The 24,841-nt window shown below is 34.7% G+C and overlaps 1 protein-coding gene across 2 annotated transcripts in view; it reads left to right on the top strand.

Moving 5' to 3' along the window:
- CACNA2D1 (calcium voltage-gated channel auxiliary subunit alpha2delta 1) overlaps positions 1-24,841 on the top strand; it is a 379,138-nt gene that overhangs the window by 329,143 nt on the left and 25,154 nt on the right. For both annotated transcript variants that reach the window (XM_027711461.2, XM_039388463.1), the window contains exons 18-28: positions 729-803; positions 8,769-8,840; positions 9,675-9,746; positions 14,651-14,712; positions 16,829-16,905; positions 18,091-18,105; positions 18,781-18,841; positions 20,551-20,648; positions 22,389-22,473; positions 22,686-22,748; positions 23,751-23,854. In XM_027711461.2, coding sequence (XP_027567262.1) covers positions 729-803; positions 8,769-8,840; positions 9,675-9,746; positions 14,651-14,712; positions 16,829-16,905; positions 18,091-18,105; positions 18,781-18,841; positions 20,551-20,648; positions 22,389-22,473; positions 22,686-22,748; positions 23,751-23,854 — 784 coding nt within the window. The remainder of the gene's footprint in view (positions 1-728; positions 804-8,768; positions 8,841-9,674; positions 9,747-14,650; positions 14,713-16,828; positions 16,906-18,090; positions 18,106-18,780; positions 18,842-20,550; positions 20,649-22,388; positions 22,474-22,685; positions 22,749-23,750; positions 23,855-24,841) is intronic.

Below are 24,841 nucleotides of genomic sequence, written 5' to 3'. Positions count from 1 at the left end.
AGGCTAGGACAGACTGCCTCAAAGGGCAGGAAAGGACCTGGGAGTCGTGGATGACACGTAGAACATAAGTTAGCAGTTTGCCTTGGCAGTAAGGGAAACAACTGTGTAGTGAACACCTGCACCAGGAGTACTGTGTCCAGATTTGGTCTTCTAAGTATAAGAACTACACTGAGGCTCAGCACAGAGCCACTAAGTTTACCAGGGGTCTGGAGTACATGGTACACAAGAAGGAGCTGAGAGAGATGGATTCAGGATGAGGAAGGAACCTAATGGGTTACCTAATGAAGGTTATGGAGAAAATGGACCTGGACATTGCCTCAACAGGAGGCAATCAAGATAGGTGTGGCAATGGAAATTCCAACTGGAATTAAGGAAAAAAAGGGAGCAAGTTGCCCAGAGGGGTTGTGGAATTGCCACTGGAGGTATTCAAAGACTCTTTGAAACCTAGTCCAACTTCAAAGCTGGACGTTACTTTGAAGTTATCTTTGCTTTCAGTGAAGTTTTGTACCAGCTGACCTCCAAAGGTCCCATCAGACTAAACTGTTCTTCAAGTTTATGATCCTAAAAAGTAAATATTAAGAAATTATTCTTTCTGTGTTAATATCTGATACTTCATGATGCCTGAGGCAGTGTATTTTCCACAGTGTGAAAGTTTCTTGAAAACCATTAATTACTTATTCTTTATTACTTAAAACCTTATAATGGTAACCTTAATTTCTGCCTTTCAGCTTTGTCCAAATGGTTACTATTTTGCCATTGATCCTAATGGGTATGTGCTCCTGCATCCAAATCTCCAGCCAAAGGTATGAAACACCTTCTAATTTTTTTCTCTATAATAAACGGGCATTGTCAGAAAAAATCAGAAACTAGAAGCTGCTGAAAGTCCAAGAGAGTAATAGCAAAGAATTCTCAGTTTTGTGGGTGTCGGGAAAATCTATGGTACATGTATGGTTTTCTTCAAATCCACTTTAACCAGCACAAAGGCCAGCTTTGGTTTGTATTAAATTTAGTTATCAATAAAATAAAAAAAAAATACATTTTGCATGCACATTTATACATGTGAAGTTTTTTTGTATGTAGTTTGCTTATTTTCTGTTTACCAGAGCAGAAACCTGAGCTGCAGAGTTGTGATGGACATAGCTGAGCACCCCTTCCCAGAATGTTAGATTTTTAGTAGTTTAACTTGAGAAAGGTCTTTCTTCTTTAAAGATGAAATTTTTATCTAAATATGATTAGGACACAATTTTCCTCAAATTTCAGGAAAAGCAAACCCAAATATTTCAGTCTGGCTCTTTATCCATTAACTGAATCCTGACCTTGTGGAGACTCCTACATTACATTATCTTCTTAAATAACTTGCCACTCTGATTTTGATGAGAAATTTCAATACGAATGGATGTGGTTTTTTTCTGAAATCATAAGTTTAATCTTTGTTTTAATGAAAAGTCTCTCCATATGAAACAATCTTCTGTTTAGAGGGCTTTTTGAAAATTCTCATATTTTAATTCCATTGGAAACACAATTTCAGTAAATTTTGTCCCTTGAATTCAAAGAGCACAAATGGAGTGTTATATAAAAGGCAAAGTTAAAATTTATTTAAGTAATAAATAAATAGAAAAATCAGTCTGGATGGACAGAAATGTACAGATTCTTTACAGATAAAAAGTTAAAAACAATAATGAATCCCTGTAAGTATTAGGGACTAAAGAATATATCCATGTAGTTCAGTTGTCAGCATGGAAATTTATCTCACTAAGATGATTTGAGCTGTTTATCAGAGAATCACAGAATACGCTGAGTTGGAAGGGACCCACAAGGATCATAGAGCCCAACCCTTAGCCTTGCAAAGGACCATCCACAAGAGTCACACCATGTGCCCAAGAGTATCATCCAAATGCTTCTTGAGCTCTGTCAGGCTTGGTGCTGTGACCATTGCCCTGGGGAGCCTGTTCCAGTGCCCAACCACTGTCTGAGCGAAGAATGTCTTTCTAATATCCACCTTAAACCTCTCCTGACACAACTTCAGGCCATTCCCTCAGGTCCTATCACTGATCACCACAGAGAAGAGATCAACACCTGTCCCTCCACTTCCCCGTGTGAGGATGTTGAAGACCCCAATGAGATCTCCCTTCAGTCTCCTTTTCCTCAGGCTGAACAAAGTACTCTCAGTAGCTCCTCATATGTCTTTCCCCAAGGCCGTTCACCTTATATGAATGACCAAGATGAATGCAAGCTGCAATACACAGATAAATAAGGCTTTTAAGCTTTAGTGGTACCCTACTCCTATGTTATCTTTCAGCACACAGTACATTTGAGAGAAACTTCTTGATGGAAGTCAGTATTTTCTGCCTTTAGGCAAGGAAATAATATATTTTTTTTTATAAAGTAGATGTATATCATCACTTTTTTCTTCCCAGCCATGTTCCAAGATTAGTAGCAAGTCCTTGACCTTTGCAACTTTCCTTCTATAATCCTGTCATAGCTACAATTGTCAAAGACACAAAAAGAAATTAAGAATTCATCTACATATTTTAGTAATTAATTTAATTCTTAAACTGGGGGAAGTCTGCTTTGTGAATATTTGAATTAATTTCCTGGTGAATTAATTAATATGTTTGAAATCTTTTGCCAAGTGTATAATGCAAGAAGAAAGAAAAAAGTGCTTCTGAAGAAAGAATAACTTGATTGTAACTATTAATGAAATATCCCTTTTGAGTTATTTTTAAAGTCTCTTTTAAAAAATAAAAGGAAAAAATGGAAAATAAGGTTTTTATATAGATTTCAGAATTGAGAAGGACTTCAGTTTCTGTATATCTGCATTGGATTTTCATGCGTTAAGAAATGAAAGTGACCCATTTTCTCAATTAGGCCCATTTTCTCAATTAGAGATTATAGTAATTCAGATGATGACGAGTGGCCTATTTACATTTTCCTTATATGCAAATTAATCTATCTTTTCATTAACAGGAGTAATATAAGAAGAAGCAATGCAGTATTCTCATTTTAGGCATATTCTTGCGAGAAACTGATGAATATGGATTATATTTATCTCGTATATGCTGTTATCCTGCAGTATAGCATCATAACATTGGAGAATAAAAATCTTTGATAGTTAAAAACTCAGCTCATCTGAACTAATTTTGACAGTCTGAGATGGATTGTTAGGATGCTAATTGTCATGATTGCTTTGTATAGTTTTCTTCCTAAAAGGATATGGAAGTTTAGAGATGCTTTCCCATACTGCTCAAATATTTGATTTAGATTATGCTTAAAACAGTATATTTTATAAGTGGTAATTTTTGTGTTGTAGAATAATGTCTAAATGTAATATTAAGCATATGCATAATTAAGCATATTATTATTGTTATTGTTGTTATTAACAGTTACACAGACTAGACTTTTTCACTCCCAGTTTGTTTGGGGTGGTGCATGCTATTCAGACTGACACAAGAACTACGTTTTAAAACTAAGGTACACTGCAAAGACAGATTATTTAGAATTCATGGAGTTTCTTTAACATGTCATATTAATTTTAGTTGAACCTCCTGGTAGTCGTTAACGTATTAACCAACAACATCTTAACCCTTTCTGCCAGCAATTTTTCAATAGATCTAAACTAAAACATAACTACGTCTTTATCTTTGAAGAGGTGAGGGTTTCTTAGACTTCCAACTCTTCCTTCTTCTGAATGTCTTCTACTTTCCTTCTGAAAATCTATTTCTTCTGATCACAACTGGTTCAACACAATATTTTGATAAGTTTTTTTGCAGTATCAGCTCAAAGAAAGAAGGCCCTAGAAATTTAGAACTTGTGAAGCTGTTTACACAACTGATGAAAGTTAACAAAAACAAGTTCAAAAGCTTAATAAAATCATCAAAAACTTTGGCATCATGTTCTTATTTGCACATGAAAACTATGTCTAAGCATAACATGAGAAATCCTTTTTTTAAATTATTTTTCAGTTTAATATAGTTTTAAACGGCTTAAAATACCATTTTTTATGTTTGTGTAGTTATATTACAAGTGTTTAATTTTATGTTTCACTGCAAATTTTTTTTGTGTATCTCTATGTTTGTGCATGTATTTTTCCCATTGTCCTGGGAGAGAACAGGTGGTTATGCCACCAAATAAACAGTCACTGAAGTGAGTCCATTAAGCATGTGTTAACAAGCTTAATCCTAATTAGATTTTGAAAATAGTAAATAATTCAACTTTCCAGTCTGTTCTAAAGATTAGCATCCTTTTGTTCATTTTTACTATGGTTCTGATCAAAATCCATTTAATGATAGTTTTAAAACTCCATATGCCTTCAGTGAGGTCCAGTATTTTGTTTTCTAGTTTGTGATTATTTAAGAAATTAAAGAGGAGTTGAGTTTGAAGAGCAAATATAACAAAACAAGAAGTGAACTCTGCATTCTATATTTTGTGCTGTCAGAGTATGTGGGAGGGACATCTCTCTGTTAAATTAATTCACATTAACATGTCTGGTTTTTGTTTCCCTAGACAAAACCTGTATGTAATTCTGACAGAAAGCTCAGAACTCCTGATCAGAATGAGGGCTAGTCTCTGACTCCAGTAAATGTACACTGGGGAGCACAGATGTTGAGGAAAACCTTCTCTTCTATAAGTAGGCTGTTTACTAATAGTGCAAAAATATAAATTACTGCTTTTTTGTTACTTCAGCAAATTGGTGTGGGCATACCCAAAGTTAAAATGAGAAAAAGGAGACCCAATGTACAGGTAACTTTGGATGGAGGTGATTAGTGCATTAGAATGCGTAGACCTGGATATACAATTAGAAAGCTTCTGCCCTGCTTACTAGGAAAAATCTAACTAGAGAATTGTTTATTGTGACAAACAGCTTCCAAAGCATGAAGCTTGCATCCTTCCTTGTTTAAACAATAGAAAAAATGCTGTAGTGAAGGGCATTCCATTAAATTATGGTGCTTTACTAATAGGTGCTAATTAGAGTCATGCTGTAAAAATTCTTCTTTGGATTTTGAAATTAATTTGAAGACTGGAAATAAAAAGAGACTGCTTGTGCTGGCTTTGCTTGCATAAACCCAAAGTCAAGAGAAGATCAGAAGATCATTCTGATGACTTTATTGGCAAGTTTTATAGTACCGTATATGCTGTATAAAATGACTGTATTTTAATGAGCTGTTCAGATTTTTTCCCGGGGAAGTCAGGGTAGGGTATATGTTCTATCTGCTATTTACATTGGGTTTCTCATTTTAGGAGACCCATCTCCAGATAATTAGTTGCTGTTAACCTGAACAGGGAAACTAGTCCTGTTTATGTGTCGCAGCCCCTGAGCAGAAATCACTTTGTGAAAACATAAAAATCATTAAAGAAATAAATTATCTATGTAACTAGCAAAATAGTAAACTTAAATACAGTATGTTATGTTAATTCCTTACACATATGGGAACCTATAATGCAAGACTTCTGGCCTGCATAGCAACACCACTAAAATGTGTAAAGTACTGATTTAACTCAACTAAGTGATTTCACCAAATTTCAGGTGGTTACCTTTATACCACATGTAGAAGGCCACCTCTGTGCTGGATTTTTTGTTTGTGCACTGGAGAAAGCAGCACTAGAACATAAAAAAATCTCAGTTTTCTGAGGATGCCTGGCCCCTCAGCGTGCTGTGGTGTGGTTTGGCAGGTGCTGGGTTTGCCTGGCTGTGCTGGCTGCCCAGTGAGTTGCAGCACTGGAAAAGCTCTGGGCTCCTATCCACTCCAGATGCTCCTTTGTCTCAATCTGTGGCCCAGGATTTTGCTGACTTTTTATCATCATTTCTTTTAAAAGCCTAATAGCCTGTCTTCATTAGTACCACAGATAAGAGTAGGAACTAGGTTCCTGCAACACAGCGAAGAAGGCCTTCCCCTTCCATAGAATTTGTGAGAATACTGACCTCCCAAAACAAATGACAATGCTGTTTTAATTACCACTTGTTTTATGTTGCTGCACCAGTTCTTTCTTTCTTTGTTTCCTTCTTGAGTTGTCATTGAAATTATAGATCCTTACCTTTATTTGTCATGCTGAAAGTGGATTGCACTCCTTTTGTTTGCATGCTTCATTGCTAGTGATTTACTTCTGTTTTGTTAAGTTGTGCTGGTGAATGTGGTGGTGTGCTTATTCCAGTCATGTTACATGCATGACTGGATAAGGAGAAGAGCAAACTGAATGTTTGTTTCTTCGAGGCTTGGAATAAACTCCACTAAATGGCAACCTTGGAAATAAAAATTATGGAGCCCAAATACTGGTAAAAACACATTCTTGGGGGGAAAAGATGTAAGGAGGAAACAGTCTTCAATTTAAAGTATGAGTTTAAAAATATTCTAATTTCGAGTGGGGTTTTTTTGCCTCAGGCATATCACAGAATGTATTTATAGATGCTTTGTTTCTTGCCTATTAAAAGTCCTTAATTATATAAGAAATGTGTGGTGGCGTAACATAAGTCTTAAAAAGAATAAGAACAAACAGTTCATGCATACTTGAATTTTGACAGACTGTTAAAATTGACTGTTTTGTCTTTGGGACTCCTTGACTATGGTTAGCCCAGGTTATCATTTGAAATGACTATTGATCTTGATTTGATGTGATGGCTTTTTTTTTATTTTTCTTTTTTTTTTACCATTTCTTTTCTTCTCTGTTCCTTTGTGTGTTGGAATGGAATGTGAACTTCATAAATGCCTCCCCTGCCATGCCAATGCCTTCATGCATGCTGTTTGGGTTTGACCATGCTATTCATTATCCATTGCATGTAAGATATGTAAATTTTTATTTATTTTTACATATTAGCCTTTTGCTGTTTATTTTGAGAGTGTGGATTTGTTGGTGGGTGGAAAGCAATGGCATAACAACGATTTAATTGCTTTGAAATAGTAGAGAGCATATGTTAATGCTATTATATTAGAGTTGCTAATTTTATCTACCATATATAAAAAGAAATGTAAAGATTTTCCTCAAGTTTTCAGTAAATATTTAAAAGAAATACCCAGAATCTTTGTCTGCAATCCTTCCAGTGCATATTCTCTTTCTGATAATAAATTTATTGGCTTTTCTCTTAGCAGACAGTAAGTCTTACTTGCTAAGAACAGGAATATACCATAAATATGTACATTTTTTCCTCAAGAAAATGAAGGAATACTCTTATGTCTTCTAACACTATTCTGTATTATAGTCTTGAAAATAAGTGCTACTGTTAAATTCTTAGTGCTCCAGACTATTATATGAAGGCATTTTTTACCAGTTCTTCAGAGTATTGTTTTCTTCCAGTATGAACTGGAAATACATACATAAATTGTAATGAAACATGCTTGCATTCTTTGATAGAATAGTCACATGTACATTTGTCAGGTCACTTTGCCAGAGAATGTTAGGATAGAAGGAATATAATCATAATTTTGAAGGAAGAGACTTTAGTCTACCCTGTAAATGTTAATATAGGTAAATCACTGAAATCTCTTAAAAATGTAATTGTCAGAAATTACACTAGCCTTGAAATAATAGTGTCAGCTAATGAGAAATTTTGTGTTGCTAATTGTATGAGAAACAGTGCTCAATTACTGAGAAAACTAGGTCTTGAGATCCTTTCATATATGAACTGGGCTATTACACAAAGCAAATAATTATCAGTCCAAAAAATTTCATTTTCTACTCTGAACTGTCGTATTTAAATGGTTAAATAATATATCGACATACTCCTTTTTCTAAAGAAATGCACTCACTTTTAGCTTGGTGTGCTAAATAATTGGATTTATTATGCACTCACTTATTTAGCTGGGTGATGAAGATTGATGATTTTTACACCACACGCAATATAAAGTCAATGAGGCTTTGGCAAAATTGCTAAAAAAAAGGTCGGCTTCCTTACAATTCATACAGAAAGTGGCTGAGTAAGTGCAGATTGCGACTGAGAAAGGAGCCGAGGCTGGAGGGTGGTCTGATCTTGTTCAGCAGAGCTACAGTGGTCTTCCCACATTCCTTTGGGGCCAGGGTTACTGCAAATGCAGACCACCAAAATCCTCTGCACTTTATAGTTGAAGGTTGACATCATCTACATTCCTTAAGTCTGGAAGCTTGTGTTTCAGTATTTCTGAGCTACAGGTTTCCATCTCCTAAACTGAGATAACAGTACTGATGTCAAGAGAAATGCTTTCAAAACTGCAAGGTTTTCAGGGAAGTCCTGTAATGCTGACAATAAAGTGGGGTTTGTTTTTTATAGAACGCAAATAATTTGCTTTAATTGCTGCCTTTTTGAGTCTTGAACCATAGTCCACTCCCAGTCATATCAGCAAGTCTGTAATCTGCTCTTGGCAAAATTGCAGAAGAGTACAGTTGACTGTACCTATCTTATTGGAAAACACTCCCAAATTTATCTCTCCCTTCTTGGGGGCAGGACACCTAGTGAGACTTCATGTCTGTGCTTCCTCTGATGTGTCTGCTCCCACCCTGTACAATCTGTAACATACCAGAAGAAGGGGAAGCAGCATCCCAGCATCAGACCCATACATAAAAGGCTGTGGACAAACACCGACAATTAGTGTTAATTTGATTTGCACTTAGTCAATTAACCTCCCTAATCCAAAAAAAATAAAATAAATGAGAAAGGGCCACTAGTAGTCTACAAGAGATTAAAACAGATGGGTAAGTAAACACAGTTAAGTAGGTTATCTTGGAATGAAAGGATTAGAATGATTTGTAACATTACAGTACTCTGTCTTTATTATTTGATCATTCAATATCTTCTGCTTCAGAATCCTAAATCCCAGGAGCCTGTTACACTGGATTTTCTAGATGCTGAATTGGAAAATGATATTAAAGTTGAGGTAAATAACCTATTTTCTTAGTACTTATTGCTGCTTGTATTTCACCATATAATAACTGAGAGGCGATAAATGTTCTAGATTTTGAATGAAAATCTATTTCACTATAAATCTGAATTTTAAATTTGACAAGAAGATGACTTTATGGAGATGAAATTTTAATTAGACAAATTAAGTTCCAGTATTATTTGTAGGCAAGGGCAATGAATTATATTCCTCTCATTTTGAATGATGCCATGATTGCTATTTAAATTATTCTTCTTCATAAAGTAACAATTCTTAGGAAGGGGAGAGAGATAGAAATTTTTTTAAAAATGGAACACTTTTTAATAGAATATCAAAATACTACTTGAAATATTTTAGGAGTGTTTTCCTATCTCTTATTAAGGCACGATTATTCCTGTGGTGAGAAAGAGAACTGAGAAAAAAAGTTAAGTGTTGACAAGAAGTTAATTCCTCTGTATATTTTTCAGTTACTGATTTTGTAATACATTCAGAAATCAGAATTTTTTCACTTAGTTTGAAATTGTTCTTTCATGACATTAACCAGCATTCCTCAATATCTGTCAAATTCTGTCTTAAGTTTCTTTGAAATGGCTACTTCAGAGACAAGTTTCTCTCTAATTGGTACAAAAATGTTTTTGTGAATCAATGTTACTACATCACAAAGATGTACTGGGAGGCACAAGAAATGCTAGACAAAAGGTGTGACTTTCATATGTATTACTGTTTTCTGTGTTTCTATGAAATATTTTGAACACTGAAAAGATTATTCATGTAAAATGCAACCCTTATACCTTCTTTCTTTTCCTTTTCCCTTTTCTCCCATGCAAATAGATTCGGAAAAAAATGATAGATGGAGAAAGTGGAGAAAAAACTTTTGAAACACTGGTCAAGTCCCAAGATGAGGTAAGAAAGGAACACAAGGAATTACATTTACAGGAACAAACCAAACCAGAAAAATACTGAGAAATGGTGAAATGCTGTGATGTTCATTTTTCAATGACAGTTTGTACCATTTTTCCCTTTAGATTTGCTATTTTGACTGGCGTATAGTAAAAAAAAAATATGTTCTTATGAAAAAAAGAATTGTTTTGTTTCTTGGTTTCTTTGGTGCATCATTAATCAGGCAGTTGTTGATGAGGTCTTACACTCTGTTCACCAGGAAATGGACCCAGCCTACTTCTCTGTATGAATCCCAAAACAAAGTGCTTAATTTGCTTGTGGAGATGTGTGAGGATGGGTTTGGTAGTTTATGTTGTGGTTGAATGGGAAGAAAGTAGTGAGAAAAAAAAATAAAATTTTTATGCCATAAATGAAGACTATTTGGGATAAGCAAATTCATCTTACAGTTATATCATGTACTTTCCAAATAGCTTGTTGAGTTCTTTATTTTCTTGTCCAAAATGCTTGTTCCTGATAAACATTGCTACTGTTTTCTTTAATACATAGAAACATTCCCTAGCAATAGCAAATATTCAAAATTGATCCTTACATTTGTGCTCTACTTCTCTGGGACCTTAATGAGAAGAAATGATTACTGGTGTTCTGAAGGAGCAGTTCTGGCCAGAGTATACCCCTCAGTTACAGTTGTACAACAGCTTTTTGAAATTTTTTACTCTGAATATAAACCATCTTGAAGATAGCTAATTTAATGATTTAGCAGACACTGCACATCCATATATATAAGCACACTTTAACAATACTTGGCAGAATTTCTTGGAACTGTGCAGTTAATTTTCCGTGTATGCTATTAGCTGTCCTTTCCTGTTGATCTCCTGTAACTTTGATATTGCAACAGCTCTGCTGTTCGTACTTAAGTGTCAGAATGTTCCAGAAGAAATTTCCTCCTTCTCACAAGAGATATGATGCAGAAAGAAACTAATCAGGTTAAGTCGATAGGAAACAGGCCTTGGAGAATAGAGGGGGTTTATTCTGTTAAAAACAGCACATTCCTTACTTATATTCCATTCAATGTCTTAACTGGTATTAACTTTTAAACTACTCCCAATACTGAGCAGTCCCTTTTACCACTTCTCTGAATCAATCCTACATGGAAGGAAGATTCTTATATACTTGTTCTCACTTTGACAGAAAAAAGCGGTTTGTATTCCTAGTCTATTCTTGCTTTACACATGGTAGAAACTTGTCTTCGTGGGTGAAAATTAGTAGCAGAGCCCATGTTGTCTTTGCTAAATGAGACTGAAAATGGAGGAGAATTTTCTCAGACGTCTCGATAATTCATCCATGCTGTGATTTCAGAATGTCTGGTTCATGGTCACTTGGATCTGCAACAGGCCTTTGGAGACATACTTAGAAGTATTGAAAGGCTGCAATAAGGTCTCCCTGGAGTCTTCTCTTCTCCAGGCTGAACAACGCCAACTCTCTCAGCCTGTCTTCATAGGAGAGGTGCTCCAACCCTCTCACCATACTTGTGCCCTTCATCTGGATCTGCCACAACAGGTCTATGTCTTTTGTTTACTGATGACCCAAAGATGGACGTCTCATAATCATTCCTCAGCTTCTTAGTATCTGCACTGGATCTGACAAAGCACTCTGCTTCTGATTGTGTAATTTAATAGGAATGCAAATAAGGACAGGTCACCAATCTCAAGTTCTTCAAAACTGTTCAAGGTGATCTTAGTTGAAAGATGATTATAGTGATGATCATATAGATGATGATCTACTATAGATCATGTAGACAGCAGAACTACATTAATCTCTATGAGGAAAACCAAGCCAACTCAAGCCTAACACACTTAAGTTGTCCAGATATAAAGCATGCCTTAAAGTTATGGTCCCTGACCCTGTGGAGTCCCATGATCTCATTAAACATACCCACACTAATTCTCTGTATCCAACTTCATAGTGCCTTTCACCTCTTCCCATGTTCCTCTAAAGCAGAGACCTGTATCAGCAGTCCCCTTGCCTTCTATCAGGACTCTGTTGTGTGCTTTCTTAGAGTAAAATGCCAAAACAAAGCTTTACAATGCTGCTTTACAATCTCTGGGTCAATCCCGCTATGTGAAAAAAAAATGTGTCTTTTCCTGAGTCGTTCCACTGGTGGAGGGTGGTGAACAAATACGTCCTTTCTAGGGCAGAGAGGATAAGCCCTGTTGGATGTCAGTTCTGCTCCCTCATCTGTGTCAGGAGCCCATGCTGTTTAAGATGCCACCAGCCTGTTCCTTGAAGGGAGAGCTGGTCACTCCTGACCCACTGTCAGAGAGTCCCAATTCCTGCTGGCATCTGTCCTGAGGATAAACTGCTCCAGAAAGGAGAGACTCCATGCTGGGACATTTTCAGATTTATGTTGTTCTGTTTAAGGAGTTCCTTTCCAAGCCTATGGGTGAAAAGGGCTCTGTGTAGGTGGTCAGAAGACGGAGGGTTAGAAGGTCGCAAAAATACAATAACATGGTTAGGGTTGTACAAGAAATTGCTTTAATGGCAAACATGTTGAAGAGATTTCAGACTGTTCTTACATTTCTCAGGCTTTGTGATACAAAGGACCTGAAACAGTAGGTCCTGCAATTCTTTGTCCAAAGAGGGAGAGAGGGAAGCATTGCAAATGCTGAAGTCAGTTACAGCACCAGGGCAGGAGGGAGGAATGTAACATCCCTGGGTGCGTGAGAATGTGCCAGTTACACACGGCCCAGACCACAATCTGTGTTTGAATAGAATATCCCAAGCCTTTTGATCCCAGATGCTTCAAGTGCCAATGAAATTAATTACCCTCACCTTCCCTTGCATCATGGCCCAAGATTTTTTGCTCTACCCAGACCTCTCTGAGAGAAGGGAGCAGCCAGAGCTGGCTGGCAATGATGACTGCTTCAGGCCATTGCACCCTCCCAGCTCCAGGCTGCTAGAACCAGAATAAAACTGCTTTAAACCACAGGCCATGCATGAGCCATGCATCACTTAGCACTTGATAGCTTCATATATTTTCTTATAAAAAGGGCTGATGTGGTCGGTTGCTCTGAACTGACAGTTGTAGTCTTCAGGCTTCAAATTTATGTTCTTTTTGTTTTGCTTTTTGGTTTAAGTTTGCATTGCTTTCCTTTTGTATTGCAGCTGGCCCCAGCAGTGTCTTGGGAGATGACTTCATACTACAGCATAGAGACTGGGCTTGTAGCAAGTGTGGGTGGGGTGCGCTGGAGTCTCCCAAGGCCTCAGGGGCTTTCCAACTAACAGAGAAGATGCCATAGGAACAAAAGCATTGCCACATTTGGCAGCCGGGGTGGGCAGTAGTGAAAACCAAAGGGTCACAAAAGCTGCAATAACATGTGTGGGTTCTTTGGCAGAGATAGCTGGGGATGAGATAATCTCAGACCACTCAATAATGAAGTAGGCAAAGGTGAATGGGAGCTGATGTATGAGGACGTGTGATGGGTTACCTTTGAAGGAAGGTCTCAACCAATTAGCTTTCAAGCACGCTCACGAAAGGATTTAAAAACAGCCCAGTTCTTCTCTTCCTTCCCTCCCACCTTGAGCACTGCTTTTCTTTTGTGGAGATACCTGGTGTGTGACCCATGACCCTGTGCCCGATTTGGAGGGACTGCCAGCACTAGGTTCAAATGTCTACTTAGTCTTAAGCTGAAGTAATAGTATGGGCACATCATTGAATATAAGTAGGCTTGGATAGGAATCTCTTCAGCCATCTTTTTACCTTAAATGTGAAATATATCAGGGCATTAGACACTGGTTTTTTTCTGTTTTTCTTTTATCCTTTTTTGATTTTCTTTCCAAAATTGCTATTAAATTATTTACACTGTCATTCTGTACTGAAAAACAGTCATCAGGTAATGAGAAGATTTCGATTTATAAGTCTTTTCCACAACCATGGTCGTTTTCTCACTGTCCTTTTACCACAGGGAAAGAAAGAGGGCAGAGATATACCTGTGGTACCTTTCACCAATGTTTGTAATGTTTCAGTGCAACAGCTGTATAGTCTTCATTGCTGGCATACTTACAAAACTCTGATTGTAAAATAATGATATAATATGTTGCAGCTGGCATAAAATTATAGTTTTCAAAGTGAAAAACTGAGTAAAACAATGTCAGCCAGGTGGATTCATGATTAAATCTGTGGGGAACTGTGGGACTGTGATATGACACTATTTTTCATACCACAAGAAAACAAATGGTAAAGCTTATTCTAATGTATTAAGTTATTTAAAAATAAACATTTACTCCAGTGTTTATTTTTTTCCCAAATCCAAGGCCCTTTTAACAAGATTAGAAACACATGTAAGTTTAGCATAGGGTGTCTGTACAATCAAGATTACCTAGCTGTGCCTATAATTACGTTCAAATTTAAAGGCATTTAGCCAGTACTGCCAGTACATGAAAGCACAGGCACTGGGTGTTTTTTGATGTTAAAGATTTTGTAGGTAAGCCTTTTTTCAACTGAGTTTTGGGGGTTTTTTGGTCTTTTTTTTTTCTACTCGTAGTTTAACTGCAAAATGATCCATAAAAGAGATAATTTTTTTTTACTGAATTGAAATCACATAGAAAAAGTTTTACATATGTCTGGGTAATGAATTTTAAAGGGAAAATTATAGGTCATGTTTGTCTGGTTTTATTTAAATTTACATTCCACTAATGTTCAATAAAAATTATATAGTTGATTCTTTTGCAATAAGTTTGGAAAATATTTAAGAAAAAGAGCTGCAGCTCAACTCATGCTTTTAGCAAAAAAATGAATACAAATCCAACAGATTTTTCTTTAATTTAACACTGTATTTCTTAAAGAAAGGTCATACTTGTTGAAGATCCAGAGTTTAAAAATTTATTTTTCTACTAATGTCTCTTTATAGAGGTATATTGATAAAGGAAACAGAACATATACATGGACTGCTGTGAATGGCACTGATTACAGGTAACTCATTTCACTGACTTCCTTTGCTTAGGACAAGATGATCTTTGTATCCAGGCCTGTAGGATTTTCTGGGTTCCTTTACAGATTTCCTTGTTGCTCTAAGGACTAGAACCTCATTTTTTGTCCAATTTTTGAGATTTATGTAGGAAAAAACATTATTTATAATTGATATTAAGAATCACTTCTCCTCCTACTTGCTGTATCACAGTATGCTTTGATTCTTGCATACTTTCTTTTAGATTCCCCCTCTTATTTCAACTTTTCTTTACATATCTCCATGTTCCTGCTTTAATATATGTATTAAAAAGAAAGATGCAATGTTTTGATCTAAATAAAAAAATGTGACCTGTTTTATGTAAACACTTTTCAGTCACAGTCATTGCTTATAACATGATCTTTCTAACCTTCATATGGGACCTTAGGAGCAGGAACTGTGCTACTGGTTATCTCTGAAATATGAATCTATTTTTGACAAGTTTAACTAATTAGCATGGATTCTGCTTTGTATGTAAAAATTACCTGGTCAATGGCAGCAGGATCAAATGAAATAATGGGTAAAAACATCCCCCCTTGAATGCAACACTGGCACTGTATATTATTTCAAAATCATTTAAACACACAGTTCTGTAACACTAGAAAGAATGTAGAAACTCTACATTATCCAAAACAAGTTAGGGTTTACCAAGTCCCAGAAAAGTTAAACTACTCTAGTTCAAAACTTCATGTTACAAATATTGAGTCAAATTTTTACCAGAAGTCTGTTTTTGTTGTGGTGAATTACAGTAGTCCTCAGCCAAGTTGGATCCCAGGTTACAGTCACTAAGAATGCAAACATTAATTTGTATATAAAAACAAACAAATCAGTTTTAACAAGAGAATGTAAACCTAGGATCTTTTAGTCACCATTCCATTTTTCTGTTGAACTGCCTCTATCTTTATACGCTGTAAGAAAATGAAGTTTTTTATCAGACTGCCATCTAGCAATCTTTAGAGAAATACATTTGATTTATATGACTTCTGGGTTCCTCCTGAGCTCCCTGGCATGAGGTACAGCAATAAATCCATGGAGTATCGTTACAGAAAACCTATTAAACATAAAATTATAGATTTTAATTAGCAATTTCTGCTAACAGTAACTGTTAATGACAGGTAAACTGCCACTGATTTCCCTAGAGGAGAATTGGTAGAAGGCTATCACTAAATATTCAGCAATCTCACTCACATTCTGTTTAAATGGCAAATGTACCATTAAAGGTCAGCTCCTTTATGGCTCAATTGTAAAACTTTTTTAATGTTAATTTCTGCAGGTATCCATTAGAAACTGTTGCAGTTCTGCACGGATGAAATCCAAGTGCGAAAATTAAGGATGCGACCTGGCAGATGATGATACCTATTTAATGATTACTCATACTTTCTGTTCTTTACATACCTTTTTAGACCTGAACTCTTCTACATATATATATTGAATTTAGCTGCAAATAGTCTTATATGTTTTGAACAAAAATAAATATAATCTAAAAGAAAATATGTGGCAAATCTCTGCAAGTCTTAAAATGATATTACACAATTATGCTCAAAAGTTATTAGTGGTGACTGCATGATTAAAAACATATTTTGGATCTTGACTATAATGTGAATTCAAGTATTGCCAGATGCATTTTCTAATTAATATTGATAGTTGCTTTATTAGTGGAAGGAGATTCTCTCATATTATGTGTGCAAATCTGTGCAGTACTAAATGATGTTTTTGCAGTCAGTGATCACTGTGACATGTTACACTGGGATGTTAAATGTGTCAGAGGGAAATACAAGAAATAATTTATTTTTTTTTATTTGCAATTATTTGGAAATTCCTTACCTATCTGTTAAAAAATACATTTATGCTTAAAAATATAAATAAGAATGAAAGTAAATACAGGGAAGCTCAGGACTGACATAAACCTACTCATGTCTCTTACAAAGTGTGAGGCTGGTATGTCACTGTGTGACCATCTCATCTCATCTCATAATGATCCAATCTCCAAACTTATTAATTGCTTTCAAAACACAGAGAAGCTGAAAGTGGAAAACTGCTGGAAATAACATAATTGCTTTACTTGTCTAATTTCTATTGCAGCTTGGCATTGGTGTTACCATCATACAGCTTTTATTATATTAAAGCCAAAATAGAAGAACAAATAACTCAAGCCAAATGTAAGTACTGTGAAGGTTCCCTGTTTTTGTCTAGTATTGCCAAGTCTCAGATTCACTTAAAAAGCAATGTTTGAAATTCATAACTTTTGTGGAATTCACTGATGTTATCATGATGTACCCAAAATCTGCAGCAATGATTCTAATCCATTGTAACATTCAAGGTGCAAGAAATATTCTATAAAAATAGAATATGTGCAGGTACCCCAGTTCCACTGACAATCCCTTCCTCCTTGCTCTGTGCCTATAGAATCATTGCTTTGTGTATCCTCTGTTGCTGTCATTTTAAGGGTCTGGATACCGGTTTTTTTCATTCTATTAGCAAAATGTAGTGATATAGACTACGATAATAAAGCATTTTTTGTATTTTAATTATGATATAATATTTAGCAGATGACCTCTGCTGCCTGTAGGAATAAAGCAATGTGAAAGCCCTGTGTGGTTTGGCTTGCAGTTAGGCTTTTATTTTGCATTTTACATATAGTTTTAGTGGACATTTGTATTCTGGTTTTAGATTAGACTAATTTCAAGCCATTTACCAATTCTGGAGAGATAGCTAGAAATTACACTTGTCAATATTGAAATGCTATTTGTTTATTATATGTAGTCTAGATAGTACATGAAATAGAACCTATCACAGCCTTTTAACTTTATACTTAGAACAAGTATGTAGTTAAATAGAAAGTTAGAAAAGCACAATGAAACTCTGACAGACATAAATACTGTTAGTTTAGAGAAAACTTGGTAGCACTATATCACTTTCCTCTACCATTGCCTCCTGCATATGAAGTCGGATATGGCAACTTTTTAATAATCAGTGATTTATTTTGTAACTTTATCCAGTAGTAAGCAGTTTAAAATTAAAGTTTTAAGGAAAGAATATGGTTATCTTGATGGATTAGATCTTCTGGTTTTGCACTTATATCAATATAACCTGCAAAACAGACCCTTGAAATAGCCACAGTATATAGAAGGTACTGAGAAATAAGTGAGAAGGGCATATTCTTCAGTCTTCAGAGATGTTTGTCCTTTTTTTTCCAGACTATAGCTGTATGTAAATTGAACCTTTGATCTATCTATGTACAATATTTTTATTCAAGGGGCTGTTTGAATAAAATATTGGTTTGTGACCCCTTGTGCTTTACCCTGTTTTTTTCTGTTTCCCTGCTTTCTCTTTCTGATGGATAGTCACAACCAAACAGGGCAAGTATATTCTTGTTGCTCAATTTCCTTCTGTTTACTGCAGTTGATATTCCTATTCCTACTGGATATTCTCCTCTGTATTACTCACCTCAGGATTTTCTCCATAGTCATTGGGTACCATAGCAATAGAAAGGGGAAAAAAAATGAAGTATTTTTCTGTTTCATGCACATTTCAATATGTTGCTAATCTCTAATCCTTCTTTGTCTGGTCCTATCAATGTTCAGTGATATCAGCTATTAAAACCATTATTTTCAGTAGGATTGACAGTGATGTTAATACAATTGAAGTTTTTAAACTGTATCGCAGAAAATAGTAGGAGCATTTTTCTTCATTTTCTAACAAATTAGTGTCCCAAATATTTCTTTGTATTGGATTGTAATTCTAATGAAAACATCTCATATGTTTTCATGTTGTCGTGCTAATTAAATGTCCCCTTTAAACAAATTGTTAGATATATCTTCTTGTTTCCAGATGTATGTTGTATATAAGATAATTGCTTCCTATACTGTGAAATACTGAGACGTACAGAGTATATTAGTAGGGAAAGTGTCTCAAAATAAACATTTCTTTCTAAATTCATGGATGCATGCAAAAGTTAACCTAATAGTTTGAGAAGAGAAATGATGGCAAAAGTCCTAGTTCATTTACTTGGTGTTTACTCTTCATCTTTGTAGTTTCAGAAACACTGAAGCTTGAACATTTTGATGAAGCTGGCTATACGTTTATAGCACCAAGGTTAGTTAATTTCCCAATAATAAGTATTATTTCAGCAAATAGGCATTTGATCAGATTAATGACACATAAAAAATACAGACTTGACCAATAAAGTTTCATTTTGTTAAAAAATTGTCTATCTTCTTGCTGGAAAGTAAATAGCATCTTCAGGCTCTGATTCCTGTTTATATCAATCAAAGAGAGATGTAAAATCTGATATAGATGTTTTAATGGAAAACTTATACATGTGTGTTCATTTCTTATGGTTCTGACTTTTAAGACTTTACAACTTTGTACCTTAGGCTCTCATTTTTAAAATAAGTTCCATAATACCTATGTCAAGATGTTTCCCAGCTTCAAGACAAAGGGTTTCAAAGCTCTCTATCACTTAAGGATGAGTTAATTTTTGATTAATTGAACATAAAAATTATTAAGTGATTGAAAATTGATTAAATTCATTAGTTCTTTGGGGCTTTTTATGTGAAATTGTACGGACCTTGTTGCCCTTTTAAATTTATGTTTGCAAGGGAAACCTAGTATGATAAACAGTTTTTAAAAATTGTTTGTCTAAAAGATAGTTATGATATATAAAGGAAATGCTGTACAGTTAAGATCAGTTGAGAATTTTTTCATTCCTTACTTATCTGATAATTTTCCGTATACGTTTAAATTTCAATTAATAGATTGATTTCCATGACTAGATTGATGGTATGTAAAATTCTTCTATCTTAAAATGTATCTCAGCTTAACTGTTTAATTTATTTTTCTGAAAGACTGAGGTTACTGATAATCAGTTGTACCAGTTAGCAGTTTCCAACAAATTCATAGTCGTTAGGCTGTCCTTCATCAACAAAGTAAGTTTGATATGTGGTTCTGTTTAAATGTGAATATTGGTATAGTAAGGCAAAGTCTGCCTATAGTATTTCAGGATCGTGGTAACATAAATAAAGGGTAATAAGACATCTTAGTCATATGAAATACTTGAACATACTTCTTTTGTTAGTAAAATTCATTAAATATTAAAAGCTCATTTAAAAAAGAGAACCCTCTGCTTGACTGCTAAATACTCTCTACATTTTAATTAAAGTTGTTTAACGCCACTCACCATCCAATGTTTAATTCCAAAATACCCAGTTACTTTTATTTTGCTTGCTTGCATTGAGTGAATTACCTAATGATATAGTGTTTTATTACATGGTATAAAGAATAGTTTACGGTTTATCTGTTTTGCATATGTCAAAACAAAGAGTGCTTATATGTTTATGTTTATTAAAACTGCCTTTAATACTTCTTCCGAGTCCTATGGGTAATAGGTTCATAGATCTGGCCTTAGCTGAGCATGAAGTGACTATGTTTCACCAGCAGGCTCTGTACTTTCCAGTACAGTTTAACCTAGGAGCTGTTTAAATTCACTGGGCATTTTTATATTTAGTTCACAGATTATGATCTCCTAATTTCACAGTCCTGAGTTTTTTCTGGGAAACTATGCCCTATTTCATACATGCAGTTTTCCTCTAAATCAGATTTAGACAGGCACTTGAACACCTTATTTCCTGTAATGCCTGAAATAATTGTTACAGTTGTTATTCAGTATTGAATGTGGCAGTCAATTGGCACAGTAGTGGCAGCTTCCTCATCATAGGAGTACAATCCTGCTGGGCTTTAGAATTGTCTGCTTTAGTAGCAAAGGGAACAAATCTGAGAAGGCTGATATTCTGTTGTTTTTTCAGAGAATACTGTAATGATGTAAAAAAAACAGAAAACAACACTGAATTTCTATTAAATTTCAATGAATTTATTGACAGAAATACTCCAGGCAGTTCATCATGTAAGTATGCTTCTCAATTCACTGAAAGTTTTCCTTAGAAAAATACTTTCTAATAAATGAGAGGTCATGCTCAAATCCTGTGGGTTTGGTTTTTTAGTAGAAATATATCTGGTGTCAGGATTTTCTATCCAAGGTAGAGATTGTAAAATTAGTTTGCAAGTTTTTGGCTCTATTTAAGAAAGTTTTCAGGGCATTTTGCATCCAGTGTTTTCCATAATTCCTCTCAGCATTCTGTTCAAGCATCAAATAACTACTGATTCTTTTTAATACACTCCAAATATTTTGAATTTATATTTTTTCACTTCAGCGTATAAGCCAAAGTCCCAAATTGACTCAAACTCTTGTAATGAAATCTTCAGTCTGCTTTCTTATCATTTTATTCCAAACTAAGTAAAGGAGTCCAGAACCAAAATAGCCAACAACTAGAACAAGGAGGTTCTATTACTGGTTCACAAATTGATTAAAGATATCTCAGTCAGGCTTGAATAGCTCAAGACCACAGATCCATGTAATTGCTGCAGTGGTGACCCTGGGCTTTGGGATTCATGTTTTGAAATAGGGCCTTAACCTCTGTTTAGAATGAACACTTTTGAATGAACCATCAGTAAGGTATTAAAGTCTTGTTCTCATGAAAAATTTGATGTTTGGATTTGGTTTTGCACACATACATCTGTTTAACATTATTAGTAATTTATAAATAGTTGGAATAAACTTTTTTTTTTTTTTTGTCTTGCATTCCCCAGGTTTTTTTAACATGTTTCTGTCAGGGATCACTGATCAATTCAGAAAGGACCTCTCTGTTAGACCATGTAACTGGAGGAATGTGCACTTAGATATGAGATCTTCTCACAAAAGGCTATTTTTGTGTGTATGTGTAGGTGTTTGATGTACTTTTTAGTAGAGTGATCTTATTCATTGACACATTACTGACTGACTGAAATTTTGTTTGAATCCCTTGACTCAGCATTGAAAATGAAAGTGTTCACCTCCAATGACTAAAGCAGTTAATAAATAAAAATTCTAATTTACTCTTCACTACCTATATAAACAAATATTGAGAACACATTTAGTGATATTGTAGTATACAACAGGGCTTAATAAGTAATTTTTCCAAAATTTTATCTACATATTTCTGTATTTCATTTTGGAATACATGTCAAAATTGGCTTTTTTTCTTTTTTTTTTTCCCTAATAATTAAGTTACTTTAAAAATAGTCTCCCTAATAAGAAAACAGTGTTAACTAAAGGAATGAATAACACTAAAAGCTAAAAATGCTTTTCAAAAGGAATAATCTATATACTATAAGAACTTTCTCTTCCAAAGTGGTATTGAAAAAGATACTTGCAAAGCACTGACTTCAAACCATCTTTTTAAAGAAATTTAAACATGACATCCCTGTAAAAAGATAAAAAGTGTTTTAATAAAAACATGCTTTAAAAATATTTCCAGATTTAACATAGAGGTTTTGCAAAGCTGGGAACTATACCCTTATCACCTTGCTTATTCCTCTTACACAAGGATAAGTATTTTAGGATACAATAAAGGAAATGTGTAAGTGAATTCAACAGTGTGAGAGCAATCTATTTAACACTAATTAATTGATGTAATTTGAAGTTGGCCAGTATGTCTAATAGAAATAGTCCAAATTTTGTGACTAGACAACTCAGAATTTCATTTTAACCTTTTAATGAAACTCCATCTCATATGGTTTCAGATGAGTGTCTTAACTCTTTTGATAGGTAATACCGATATGGTCATTAGAGTTTTGCTGGATGCAGGATTTACAGATGAACTTGCCCGAAATTATTGGAGTAAACTGTCTCTGTAAGTATTCTTTTTATTGACTGTGATTTTTTTAACGCATTTCAAAGTTTGATTTTAAAATAATATACATCTGTGTGTATGTACAGATATGCAGTTAATGTTTACAAAGAATAGGTATTTAATTCACAATTATGCACATTAATGACAACCCTTGACATAGGAACTTGTCAGAATTTCAGTCAGTTTTTATTTTAAATCTTATTTTTTTACAGTGATGGAGTTGTTGCACAATTTGTTGTTACAGATGGTGGAATAACTAGAGTATTCCCCAAAAGGTAAGAATTAATATAAAATAGTATAATATGATAATTTTGAAATATGAAAGGGTAGAATGTTAAATAGTGGATTTATTGAATGAAAAACTACAGTCTCCTACAGTCTAATCTGTACTGATAGTTAGGAAATGAATGGAATGTCTTGTTTTTCTTTGATTTTACCTGTGTCACTGCTTCAAACTGATTGGCAACATTATTTTCATGACAGGTCCTTGCAATCCAAGTTTCTAATCAGTGTAGAACAGCAATAAAGGCAATGCCCTTGTAGTAGCAGTGGGGCCCTGCTAATCCCTAATTACTCCCAAGCACCCAGTTGTTTGGCAGGCTGCAAATACTGGAAAGTAACAGGTGATTTATTTTTTTTTAAACTAAGATCAGGCCAAATGGTTCAGGGACTTCAAGAGAGAAAAATGTATCATTACCAGAGGACAAAAAATGAATGCGAAATTGGATTTATAATAAACTAGACACCCCCACGAGTAACTGGGAATAGTGAAGGCACCAGTAGAGACATACTGGTAAAAGGCAGATTTATCTGTTTTCTTGGTTTATTCTGTGTTTCCCCCAAATGTGAAAATAACAATGAATTTTACTCCTCAGGTCAGTTTCTTTCCTATTTTGGGGTTATTAATGATATTAATTTTTTTAGGATTAAGCTCAAGAGATAGCATGTGCTGTAAAAGTTGGTTTAGATTTTCTTGTAAATAGTGTTGCAGTTATATCTGACTCTATATATCTAAAAGTGATGAGACAGGATTCATATTGTTCCCAGAATACTATTTTCTTTTTTTTTATGAAAGTTTTTTGATTTGTTTTGTTTTGTTTTGTTTTTTTTAAATAATGACACCTGCCAGTTAACCGGTGAAAACTGACAAAATTTGAGGACTAGAAGAATGAATCTGACATTTTTTCCAACCGTGAAACATTAAATGAAAATAACCTGCAGCACAACTTTAATGAGATTCTGTCTTTTTTGATCACTAATATTTTTTTTGTATTTAGGGCAGGAGAAGATTGGTTGGAAAATGCTGAAACTTATGAAGTCAGCTTCTATAAAAGGAGTTTAGATAATAACAACTATATTTTCACAGCTCCATATTACAACAGTAAGTCATCACTGTTTCAAAATGTTAGAGCTAGCTAGTCCAATATAAGTTTTCCATACCAGTCGAGATCATTGACAAAAGATGCAAGTGGGACACTTCATAAGGAAAGAAATCTTGGGACAATACCCCTTTGAGGAACAGGCAGCTAGGAGGGCATCAAACACGGGTCATTATAATTTTTCATCAACTCCAGAGACCCTGTATACTCAGAATTAATAAAGCTGAAAATATCCAGAGTACTGGTGTTCATTTAACATATTGAAACACTTTTTTACAGAGATACTTTAGCAGAATTATTTTAAAAGGAAGTGAAATAAAATTGCACTCAGAGACAATAACACTACCTAAAAAGTCATATTTGGATTGAGTTCTGTATGCTGCCTTAGCACCAAACCTGACTTGGGGCAGCAGGTAAAAAGGTCCAGAGTTCACAACTCTGTCCACTGCACCACCTTAATTTAAACTTTGCTTTTGAATTCTAATTCTAATTTCTATTACTCACCAAAACCAATTTGTCTGAAATATCGTGACATTTAAAATTATATATGCACAACAGTAAGTGCTCATGACTGATGTGAGCAACATTAACCTTCTTAAGCTTGTTTATAAGCAGATGCTACCACAAACAATGTACTCCTCTCCTAAACATGTGGGATATTTTAGTGCTGTTATTTCATAATTATTTATTGCATTTTTTCTCAATAAAATAAAATATAAAGAAGATAATTAACTGAATTCCCTGAAGCCTTTGTTGTTCCTCACATAGCTCCAGGGAATGTACTTTTAACTTGCCTTCTCATACTAAGCAGTGTTGAAAACAGGCTGAAGTCTGTCAGAACAGTAATTGTTGGTTAGTGAGTGGTGTCAGTATACCCTGCATTGAAAAATACATAAACAACAGCAGGATAAAATCTTTGGCTCTGCTCCTGGTTTTAACAGAGCTGCTCACATGTGTAAAGCTATTCATGGCTCTGCTTGCGGAAGAAA

This window comes from Pipra filicauda, unplaced genomic scaffold (genome assembly GCF_003945595.2).
Source record: "Pipra filicauda isolate LSUMZ 115617 unplaced genomic scaffold, ASM394559v2 scaffold101_size5749837_pilon, whole genome shotgun sequence".
Lineage (NCBI taxonomy): Eukaryota > Metazoa > Chordata > Aves > Passeriformes > Pipridae > Pipra > Pipra filicauda.
This window is presented reverse-complemented; position numbering and strand designations above follow the sequence as displayed.